The sequence below is a fragment of the Hemitrygon akajei genome, chromosome 7 (assembly GCF_048418815.1).
Source record: "Hemitrygon akajei chromosome 7, sHemAka1.3, whole genome shotgun sequence".
In the NCBI taxonomy this organism is placed as follows: Eukaryota; Metazoa; Chordata; class Chondrichthyes; order Myliobatiformes; family Dasyatidae; genus Hemitrygon; species Hemitrygon akajei.
Genome location: NC_133130.1, coordinates 135,376,303 through 135,388,567, shown reverse-complemented (window position 1 = coordinate 135,388,567; position 12,265 = coordinate 135,376,303). Strand labels below are relative to the sequence as shown.

At 44.3% G+C, this 12,265-nt stretch overlaps 1 protein-coding gene across 1 annotated transcript in view; it reads right to left on the bottom strand.

Annotated features, from left to right (window-relative positions):
* Nucleotides 1-10,545, bottom strand: part of agpat2 (1-acylglycerol-3-phosphate O-acyltransferase 2 (lysophosphatidic acid acyltransferase, beta)) — a 37,027-nt gene extending 26,482 nt beyond the window's left edge. The window contains exon 1 of the mRNA XM_073052054.1: nt 10,157-10,545. Within this exon, the coding sequence (XP_072908155.1) occupies nt 10,157-10,335 (179 nt within the window). The 5' untranslated portion in view covers nt 10,336-10,545. The remainder of the gene's footprint in view (nt 1-10,156) is intronic.
* Between the last annotated feature and the right edge of the window lie 1,720 nt (nt 10,546-12,265).

The following is a 12,265-nucleotide window of genomic DNA, read 5'->3' as shown; positions in this document are numbered from 1 at the left end:
ATTGCATCCATACTGTTTAGCATCCCGATTGCAGACAAGAAATTTCTCTTCCCAAAAGCACCAAAAGGTACTTAAAGGACTAAGTCCCAATCTCTTCTGCAATTAACACTTTAATTAGAGAGCAACATACAACAGAGCCTTGCAATGAGTGATGAAACATGCCCTTAAATGCCCTTGCTTCAAATACTGCCATCAGAAGCAATTCAAATTTGAATATTTATACTTCTATCACCATTTCACTACAAGACTCGCGTTAGCATTAAGCATCAACTTAAGATGCTCAGGCACACGCTCCTGTAGGCAGTAGGCAGTAGGCAGTTATGATCACTGCCAGGATGCAATCTTCATAACAATTAGCCCTCTTAATTTCTAAAAGAGGGAAAACAACATAAAAATTGCAGGAAGAGACCTCAATTTCAAAGCCTGCAGTGAGCTGATTTACAGCAGCTTAGAACATCATACACTACAGCACAGTACTGGGCCTTCAGTCCAAGACATTATGTCGACCTCTAACATACCTTTCCCTCCTACACAGACATCCATTTTTTCTTATATGCTTAAGTATTTCTTATATGTCCTTAAATGTCGGCCATCAAATAACATAATCAGATTCCAACCAAGTTCACCTCCAACTCAGAAACAGACACTCACCGAAGGCAACTTCATATCCAGCTGTTCCTGTGGGGTCAATTTACAGAACTGCTCAAGTTATCAAGCATGAACAGCAATTTAACCTGCTTGTGCATCAAGAAAGTGTCATTTTCCTACAACCAAACAATTCATCATCGTTGGCAATCAATTTAAAATCAAATCCAATCATTTACAAAGTGATTTGACTTCACTAACACCACATAAATGTATTTAATGTTCCAATAAAAATTAAGCAGAACATACGAATGTGTGTGGAAAACATACTAATATGGATGTACTGGTCTGATATGCATGGATTGCCCAGTGTCACTGTACAAACCAGTAATCAGGCTGGCCATCCCAAGTTCCATTATAACTACCACCGTAAGAGACACATTTGTGGTGCTGCACTCAATGACTGACGCTATATGAGCTTGACGCTCCTTTATGAAGGAAGCAGAACATAAACACATTGCACTGGTTTTTGGCAACAAACAAATATATGATTCCTTTCCAGAACATTGCTTAGGGCAAGAGCAGGGAGGTCATGTTACAAGTTAATATTAAAAAGCTCAACTATCGAGTGCGGTACTGGTCATCACACCTGAAACAGTGGCGAGGAGGATCTCTAGCACATGCCTGATTCAGAGGGCCTCACTGAGTACTGACTCAATAGGTAGAGGAAGGGAGCATAAACCTGGTTTTGTTACAGCCCAGATATAAATCAATTGTGATGAGGCATCCCACTACCACACGCTCTTTTAGGAAGTGAACTCCTGAAGCTGAACAGGCCCTGAGAGACTGCTTCGGTACTACTAACTGGGATGTACTGCAAGGGGGGCTTTGTGGGGGCGTTGAGGAGGTCACTGAATGCACAACGGACTATATTAACTTTTGTGTGGATGCAGTTGTCCCTGTTAGAACAGTTCGCTGCTATCCCAATAATAAGCCCTGGATCACTAGTCACATCAAAGGCCTCCTAAACCAGAAGAAGAGGGCCTTTAAAGATGGTGATCGGTTGGAGCTTAAAAGAGTTCAGAAGGAACTCAGAGTACAGATAAGGGGGGCAAAGGAGCAGTATAGGAGGAAGCTAGAACTAAAGCTGCAGAAAAAAAGCATGAAGGAGGTGTGGGATGGGATGAAGATCATCACCGGATGCGGTGCAAAGCGGAGGGCGAACATGAGTGGAGATGTGGAGAAAGCGAACCAGCTGAACAACTTCTTCAACAGGTTCGACAGCTCAATCTCATCCTCACCGCAGAAATCCACACCAGGCTTACTTCCCTCACAGGAAAATAGCCAATCATAGGAGACCTTGCCCACGCCCAGGATTACGGCTGCACAGGTGGTAGGTCAACTGAGGAAGATCTGTACCAGCAAGGCGGCTGGACCGGATGGAGTTTCCCCACGATTACTGAGGGCCTGTGCGACTGAGCTGGGAGAACCACTACAGCGTATCTTCAACATGAGCCTGGAGCAGAGAAGAGTACCCAGACAGTGGAAGACATCCTGTATTGTCCCGGTACCGAAGAAACCACAACCAAAGGAGTTGAATGACTTCAGACCTGTTGCCTTGACGTCGCATGTGATGAAGACCATGGAGCGGCTGATAATACAGAATCTGAGGCCACAAACCAGGCACGCCCAGGATCCTCTACAGTTTGCATATAAGGAGAAGGTGGGAGTGGAGGATGCCATCACGTATTTGCTGCACAAATCACTCTCTCACCTAGAGGGGGTCAGTTGTGCTGTGAGGATTACATTCCTTGACTTCTCTAGTGCCTTTAACACCATCCAGCCCAAGATCTTAAGGCACAAACTAACGGAGATGGGAGTAGACTCTTACATGGTGGATTGGATAGTGGACTACTTGACAGATAGACCTCAGTATGTGCGGTTGGGAGACTGTAGGTCTGACACGGTGGTCAGCAGCACAGGGGCGCCGCAGGGAACCGTACTCTCTCCGGTCCTGTTCACCCTGTACACATCAGACTTCCAATATAACTCAGAGTCCTGCCATGTGCAGAAGTTCGCTGATGACACGGCCATAGTGGGGTGTGTCAGGAATGGACAGGAGGAGGAGTATAGGAAACTGATACAGGACTTTGTGATATGGTGCAACTCAAACTACCTGCGTCTCAATATCACCAAGACCAAGGAGATGGTGGTGGACTTTAGGAGATCTAGGCCCCATATGGAGCCAGTGATCATTAATGGAGAACGTGTGGAGCAGGTTAAGACCTACAAGTATCTGGGAGTACAGTTAGACGAGAAGCTTGACTGGACTGCCAACACAGATGCCTTGTGCAGGAAGGCACAGAGTCGAATGTACTTCCTAAGAAGGCTGGCGTCATTCAATGTCTGTAGTGAGATGCTGAAGATGTTCTATAGGTCAGTTGTGGAGAGCGTCCTCTTCTTTGTGGTGGCGTGTTGGGGAGGAAGCATTAAGAAGAGGGACGCCTCACGTCTTGATAAGCTGGTAAGGAAGGCGGGCTCTGTCGTGGGCAAAGGACTGGAGAGTTTAACATCGGTAGCTGAACGAAGGGCGCTGAGTAGGCTACGGTCAATTATGGATAACTCTGAACATCCTCTACATAGCACCATCCAGAGACAGAGAAGCAGTTTCAGTGACAGGTTACTATCGATGCAATGCTCCTCAGACAGGATGAAGAGGTCAATACTCCCCAATGCCATTAGGCTTTACAATTCTACCTCCAGGACTTAAGAACTTTTTAAAGCTATTAATGCTTTTTGAGACGGTGATTTAGATGCATATCATATTTTTTTTTACTGAGTTAAGTATTGTATGTAATTAGTTTTGCTACAGCAAGTGTATGGGACATTGGAAAAAAAGTTGAATTTCCCCATGGGTTGAATAAAGTATCTATCTATCTATCTAAGGAAGGAAGGCATCATTGCAACAGTCGATGCTGTTTTTTCCGTACACAGTTAGTAACGCCAGGGATTACAATTGGACAAAGTATTCCTGAACTTTATGTGCACGAGCAGCCTTTGCCCCCTTGATGCCTAGAATGAGGTTGCTACTGGTTCTGCATCCAGACTTGAAGGCAGCGTGCTGGGGTTTTAGTAGGGATCACACCTCTGCTTCAGCCGGGGCTAGGTTGTGAGATGACTGCATTTGAGGCACAAACGTCATCTACGAACTTATAGACGTAGCCTGTAGCTGCTGCATGTCTTGTTTACTCTTGTAATCAACAACCCTACCAAAGACTTTCTTCACCACCTTATCCACACACGGTCTCTTTCAGCCTCTTGTATCCCAAGATCCTTCTGTATCTAAAATCCTATTAAAGAGTCAACCATTAACAGCATTTTTCTTCTTTCATTAACCCTCCCCCCCGCCACACTCCAAAGTGCCATAACTCAAAACCTTTCATCCGAATTGTTTTGAATTTCAGCTAAATCACAGTTTCTTCTTGTACATTCCATGGAGTGAAAAGGTAGGAGTGGCAAACCTTTGTCCAAATTGGTGATAATCTACTAAAATTTCTCTTACATGCCATGGTAATTTTGAGCACAGATTGACACTGATTTATGATTAACATAAGAATGGACTTTTTTTTTTAAGGATGAGCCCCATTTCTTATTTTCATTGTTTTACTGTCAATAACGGCATAACAGAATCAGATTGAAATAAAACTGTTCAAAATTATTAATATTAATCTTATGACAAATAACATTTCTAAACAGCATTGTTATTGCAACCGGTTACTACCCCAAAACTGATGTGTACACTAGGTCCATAAGGATTTCAAAAAGTATCATCCCAACATCATGTGCTCTCACAACCAACCGTCTAGATGGCACCAAGTTACCATGAGATGTTGACTGTGAAAACATCTCACTGCTCTCAGGTTGTTAAAAAAAATTCATTCAAAGATAAGCAGTGAGAAGTTCTGGTACATACTGGCACGAGCAACATAGGTAAGTCCTGAAGAGGGAATGAGGTAGAAAGCTGAAAAGCAGGCTTTCAAGGGTAGAAAGGGTGTCAGAATAGGATGATTCAGCCGATGAATATGTGGCTGAAGAATTGGTGTGGGGGGGCAGGATTTCAGAATTGTGGATCATTGGGATCCTGTCTGGGGGAGGACCTGTACAAAAAGAACAGAATACACTTGAACTTACGGCAAACCAATATCCCTGTGGCCAAGTTTGTTGGCGCTGTTGGGGAGGTTTAAACTAATTTGGTGGAGGGGATAGAAAACATAATGACAGGGCAACTGGCCTTCAGGTAGATGCAACTACGGAGACTGTGAGGAAGGATCGGCAGTGATTGGGAGAAAACTGCAGTCAGTGGGATGGATTGAGGGGTGTCCATTTTAAAGCAAAAAGGAATAAGGGAGGAGTGGTCAGTACTTGGAACTACAGCGTTGTGACCATTCAATATCCACTAGTGAGAGAGACCTTGACGTTTCTGACGACAGGCTGATATCGATATTAAGAGGATGAGGTGGAAAAATATTAAGATAGATAAGACCCCAGGGACAGGCGTGATATATCACAGGTTACTGCCGGAAGGGAGGGAATAGACTGCCACACCTCTGGCAATGAACTTTGCAACTTCACAGGCCCCATTACAATCATATGATTGGAGGATGGCAAGTATTATTCATCTGATCAAGAACGGGAGTAGAGATAATCATGGGAATTATAGATCAGTGAGCCTTACTTCAGTACTGGGCAAATTATTGATTATTAGAGAAAAGATTTCCGAGCATTTGGAGAAGCATAATCTGATACAGTATCAGATAGTCAGCATGACTCAGTGAGGGGCAAGTCATACCTTACAGGCCTGACTGAATTATTTGAATATGTGACAAAGCACTTTGATGAAGAAAGAACAGTGGATGTGGTGTATATAGATTTTAGTAAGGCGTTTGCTAAGTTTTCCCATGTTAGGCTCCTCCAGGAAAAATTGGCTGTGTGGATTCAGAATTGGTTTGCCCTTGGAAGGCAGAGAATGGTTGAAAGGTGGAGGTTGTTGACAAGTAATGTACTGCAGGAATCTACTCTGGGAACCCTGCTCTTTGTGATTTTTATAAATGACCTGGATAAGAAAATAGAAGTTGCTAGAGAAGGTTTAAACTAATTTGGCATGGGGATGGGAACCAGAGTGATAAGGGCACAGGATGGGTACGGTTGGTATACTAGTAGATACAGCGTGCAGTGAGACTGCGAGGAAGGATAGACAATGGATACGGCAAAACAGCAGTCAGTGGCATGGATTGAAGTACGTCCCAAAACTAAATAGAGGTTCAACAGTTTGGAAAAGTGAAGATAAAGTAAAATGGAAGGAGAGGGCAGGAGGAGGTCTCAAGAATAAATAAAAAAAATAGAAGTTTAGAAAGGGGTAAGAATTTAACTTCCAATAACATGGGGACTAAATTGAAAAAGGTGGTGAATACAGCAGTTAAGGCATTGTATTTTGAATGCACGCAGTATATGGAATAAGGCAGACAATCTTGTAGCACAGTTAGAAATATGTTATGTGTGCATCACTGAGTTGTGGCTGAAAGAAGATCATAGTTGGGAGCTTAACATCCAAGGATATACATTGTATCAAAAGGTCAGGCAGGTAGGCAGAGGGGGTGGGTGACTGACTTTGTACATAAAAGAAATTAAATCAAATCCTTAGAAAGAGCTGGTATAATATTGGAAGAAACAGAATCCTTGTGGGTAGAGTTAAGAAACTGCAAGGGTAAAAAGACGCTACTGGGAGTTATATACAGGCCTCTGAACAATAGCCAGAATGTGGGGTACAAATTACAATGGGTGATATAAAAGGCATGTACACCCTGGTTCGAAGAAATGTTTCTATATATATATATATATTATATGGTTATATACTTTATATAGTTAAATGATAATAAACTTTACTTGATTAAAAAGAGAAATGTTACAATAGTCATGGAGGATTTCAATATGCAGGTAGATTGGGAAAATCAGGTAGGTGTTGGATCCCAGGAAGAAATTTGTAGAGTGCCTAGGAGATGGCTTTTTAAGAGCAGCCTGTGGTTGAACCCACCAGGGTAAAGCCAAGCCTGGATTGGAAGTTGTGCAATGAAACAGATTTCATTAGGGAGTTTAAGGTAAAGGTATCCTTACGAGACAGTGATCATAATATGGCAGCACTCACCCTGCAGTTTGAGAGGGAGAAGCTAAAATCAGATGTATCGGGATTACAATGGAGTAAAGGGAACTACACAAGCACGAGAGAGGAGATGGTCAAAGTTGACTGGAAGGGGACACTAGCAGGGATGACAGCAGATCAGCAAAGCCCGGAGTTTCTGGGACCAATTTGGAACTTGCAGGATAGATTCGTCCCAAAGTAGTATTCTAAAGGGAGGATGAAGCAACAGTGGCTTAAAAAGTCAAAGACAACATAAAAGCAAAAGAGAGGGCATATAATATAGCAAAAATTAGTGGGAAGATGAGGATTGGGAAGCCTTTACAAACCTACAGAAGGCAACAGAAAAAGCAATTGACAAAAGCCAAGATTAGATATGAAGGTAAGCTATTAATGTAAGATACAATACAAAATTTTCTCAGGTATATAAAGAGTACAAGATGTGAGAGTGGATATCGGACCACTGGAAAATGACATGAGAGAGATAATAGTGAGGTCAACAAAATAGCAGACAATTTTAATAAGTACTTTACATCAGCCTTCACTGTGGAAGTCAACAACAGTACGTCAGAAATTTGAGAGTGTCAGGGGGCAGAGGTGGGTGTAGGAGCTATTACTTAGTAGAATGTGATTGGGAAACAAAGTTCTGGAGGTAAACAAGTCACTGGACCAGATGGACTACACAACAGGGTTCTGAATGAAGTAGCTGAAGAGATTGTGCAGGAATTAGTAGTGATCTTTCAAGAATCACTAGATTCTGGAATGGTTCTAGAGGCCTGAGAAATTGCAAATGTCACTCCACTCTTAAGGAGGGATGGAGAAAACAAAGGAAATTATAGGCCCAGTAGCCTGACTTCTGGGGTTGGAAAGATCTTGGAGTCCTTTAGTAAGGAAGAGGTTTTGGGGTACTTGGAGGCACATGATAAAATGGGCCAAAATCAGCATGTCTTCCTTAAAGGGAAATTTTGCCTGACATACCTGCTGGAATTCTTTGAGGAATAATACACAGGAGAGAGAAAGGAGAGGCAGTGGATGTTCTTGGATTTTCAGAAGGCAGGCAAGGGTTCAGCGCCAACTATCGGCCTTTTGATCGCTGCCAGAGAAAGAGCCTGTGAATGGCCTATCGCTGTGGGGCTCGGTGTGGCAAGCAGGCAGGCCCTGGCATTCGTGTGGTGTCCCCCTTTTTCAGGGATGTCAAAGGATGTTACTGTGGGTCTGCGTTTATGAACTGGACTACTGCTTTTATGGATTGTAGACATTTTCAGCCTCATGGTTTTTATGTTCTGAGTTTTTCATCCCTTTTCTGTTTTGTTGTGCGAGGGGAAAGGAGTTGGGGGTTGATGTCCTTGCTGCATTTTGTTAGCTTTTTATAGTGGAGGGAGGGGTTGTTTGGGGCTCGAGGTTCTTGTTGCATTTTGTGAGGGGGGGAGGGGGTCAAATTTTATTCCGTATTGTGCGGGGGTGGTCGATGTTCTTGTGTTTTGTACAGGACAGGGTTGGCATTTTGTGCAGGGGGAAGGGAGTTTACGGGGTTGACGATCAGGATGCGGTGGGGGAGGGGGGAGTTTGATGGTCTCTCTGAATGACTATGTTCTTTCTTTGTTTCGTGGCTACCTGGAGAAATCTGAGTTGTGTGTGGATACATGCTGTGATAATAAATCACCCTTTTTTTTAAACAAGATACCACACTTGGCTGCTACACATGATAAAGAGCCCGTGGTAATACAGGAAAGATGCATTTAGGCCCCTTATTTACAAAATGATGTGCTGAAATTGGAGAGAGTCCAAAGCAGGTCCACGAGAATGATCCCAGGAATGAAAGGGGTAACGTATGAGGAACGTTTTATATAGCTTGGGCCTGTACTTGTGGGAGTTTAGTAGAGTGGGGTGGGGGAATTTTATTGAAACCTATCAACTATCAAAAAGATTAGATAGAGCAAATGTGGAGAGGATGTTTCCTGTAGAGGTGAAACTCAGGCTCAGGATACAAAGAAGGCCCTTTAGAACAGTGGTGAGGAAGCATTTCTTTAGGCAGAGGGTGGTGTATGTGTGGAAATCATTGATACAGATGGCCGTGCGTGCCAAGTCATTGAGTGTATTTAAAGCAGAGTTCAGTACGTTCTTAATTAGTGAGGGTATCAAACGTTACAGGGAGACGACAGAAGGATGGGGGTTGACCAGCACAATGGGCCAAACGGCCTAATTCTGCTCCTATGTCTTATGGACATACGGAAGGGTAGGTTTGTAAGACAAGAAAGAGGGTGGAGTTGTGGATAGTGTAAATATTATCACAGGTTACAACAGGACACTGAATGCAGAGCTGGGCTAAGAAGCGACAGATGTTGTTCAACCCAGGATGGCGTGAAGTGATTCACTTAGGAAGGCCAAATTTTCAGGGAAAATAGCCTGATTCTTAGCAGTATGGAGGAAAAAAGGGTCTTGGGGTCCATGTCCATTAAAACCCTCAAAGCTGACAAAGTGGACAAGAAGGCACAAGGTGTACTGGCCTTCATTAGTTAGGGCATTGAGTCAAGGGTCTGGTTAGACCACACTTGGAATACGGTGCTCAGTTCTGATGAAAGGACTGGGTGTAGAAGTGTTTGAGGTGCAGAGGAGATTCACCAGGATGCCGTCTGGATTAGAGAGCATGTGAGGGCAGTTTGAGCAAGCTAGGGCTTTTCTCTTTGGAACAAAGGAGTCTTGATAGAGGTGTACAAGATGATAAGAGGCATAGATGGAGTTGCAGCCAGAGACTATGGGCCAAGGCCTGTTTCTATGCTGTTTACCTCTGTGATATTACAAACACAATGTTAGTATTTCAATCACTAAAGCTGACATTTTTCCTCCTGTATTACACACAGCGGTGATAACCCATGCCTACATACTCCAGACGCTAATGGTCAAGTAAGTACTGGAATCCCATGCAGAGTCTTGGTGGGAAGCCAATACTGTCAGTGAAACAGGTGCTTATTTATAATCTAGCAGCTCTTGAATAAATATTCCAAAAATGATTCGATCAAATCATTTTACTTCTGTGCCTCCTTGCAAATATGGAAACCCAAGCCACCTCCTCCCCGGACGGGGCCCCTCATCCCACCCCACTCACTCTTGCGATGCTCCTCCTCCCCACGCCATCCAATCAATCCCTTACCTCTTCCCCACCCTATACCTTCCTTGGGGCTATGTTACATTCCCTACCTTCATCTCAGGCCTCACCCCACCCCACCCCTCCCCGAGACCAGGTCCCATCGTTCCAGCCTTCCGTCGCATTCAATCCCTACCCACAACCAGGACCCCACGCCTTTCCTGCCCCAAAGCTCACCTTTCCCCACCCCCCACACCACATCCCGCCCAAATCCTCTCCCCACCCTGCGGTACCTCATATTCTGCACGTCGCGGCCCCTCCACAGGCACAGCGGGATGACGGGCACGGCTAAGGCCATGATCCACGAGTAGTAGAAGCCCATTTTGCAGTAATAGCGGACGGTGCCGCTCAGCAGCCAAAGCGAGAGCAGCAGCAGCGCCGGCAGGGCCAACAGCAGCCACGGCAGGTCCATTCTCCGGGCCTCGGCCTGCTCTACCTAGCCTCCTTTCGCGTCTCCTGTTGCCGACTTGCCGCCCACTCTGCGCCGCTTGCTCCCTCCCCTCTGTATCCCAGCCGCCGCCTCCCCGGCCAGCAACGCCCCGATCCCGTTGTTCGGGTCACCGCCAGCCGCCCGTCGCTGCTTCCGGGACCCACTGACTCGCAACTGCCGGTCCCCCTGTCAATCAAAGCAGGGAACGGGGTGCGTGATGACGTCACCGCCCTTCGCTCCGCCCTCTGGTCCCAGCTCCCACGCAGTCAAAGGTAACGCTCCCAACCGGAGTGAAAACGCCTGTTTGCCTTCACACAAACCCCTCATTACACCTGTTAGTCACGGGGCGTGTGGCCATTACAGCACAGTCACGGGGCTTTTCGGCTCAAGTCCATGCCAAATAGTCCCATCGACCTGCACTTTGCCCATAGTCCTTCCTACCCCTCCCATCCACCTACCTATCCAAACTTATCTTACATGTTGTTAACCAGACCCGCGCCCACCACACCTTTACACAATCACACCACCCTCTGAGTGAAGAAGATCTCCCTCAGGGTATCCTTAATATCTCACCTTTCACCTATGACCACTAGTTCTTTGACCTCACCCATCCGCAGAGAAAAATCTACTTCCATTTCTGTTATCCATACCCCTAGAAATGTTGTGTTCCTATATCAAATTCCAAGCAAGTCTTGGCATGTGGCTAAGTGGTTAAGGCGTCCGTCTAGTGATCTGAAGGTCGCTAGTTTGAGCCTCAGCTAAGGCAGCGTGTTGTTTCCTTGACCATACACTGCTCTGCAACACACCAGTGCCAACTGTATCGGCCCTTGCCCTTCCCTTGGACAACATCGGTGGCATGGAGAGAGGAGACTAGGCCTGGAAACTTTCCAAGGTGCAAATCCATGATCTCTCGAGACTAACAGATACCTATATATCAAATCTCCCCTAATTCTCCTATGCTCCAAGGAAATGAATTCCTCACTTACTCAACCTTTTCACTAAAACACAGGTTCTGAAGTCCAGGCAACATCCTTATAAATTTTCTCTGTACTTTTTGAATATTTTTGATATCTTCCCTGTAGGAAGGTGACGAGAACTCACACAATACTCCAAATTTTACACCACCAAAGTCTTACACAACTTCAACATAACATCCCAACCACTGTCCTCAATACTTTGTTTTATAAACGTCAGAGTACCAAAAGCTGTCTTTATGACTATCTACATGTGACACCACTTTCAAGGAATTATGGATCTGTTTTCTGTTGTGTATGTAATATTTCACTAATATTTGAGTAATCCTATTGGTTGGTTAAGTATTATTGTTCATTTAGGTAATTCATTACGGGTTATATGTAAAAATATGTTAATTGCATACGTTACCATGCGTGTCTCACTTAAATTAAAGACAAAGTTACACCCGTATTGTGGGCTCCCTGCATCTCCCTTTGAATTAGTTTAATGTTTTAAAGCTGTAATACATATTGTTGGCAACAAGGTTTTTTCAAAACAAACCCAATACAGCTACCAGTCTGTTGAAATGGAGCGAGAAGTTCGAGCTAAAAAAAAACCACTATGAGGAATGTCGATTAAAAAAAATACAGCCAGCACATGTTCTTCAGAAGGGTAGACATGATTGAGTTTTAAAAAAAAGACCATAAACAGAAGAATTCAGGGTTCATAAAGAGCGAGTACCGGGTGATAATAATTATAAGAAAGAGCAGAAATGGCTGGCTACAGCAGAAAGATTGACAAGTTTGATTACACGGCAGGTAATTGGCTAGTGTATATTTTTAGGCAAATGAAACAGCTAATGAGAAGTGAGTACCAATTTTGCTGAGCTCATTAGGTTTAAAAGCGTACTACAATTTGCTTCGCAGTTTGACTCTTCCAACAAAACCTGCAGAATGAG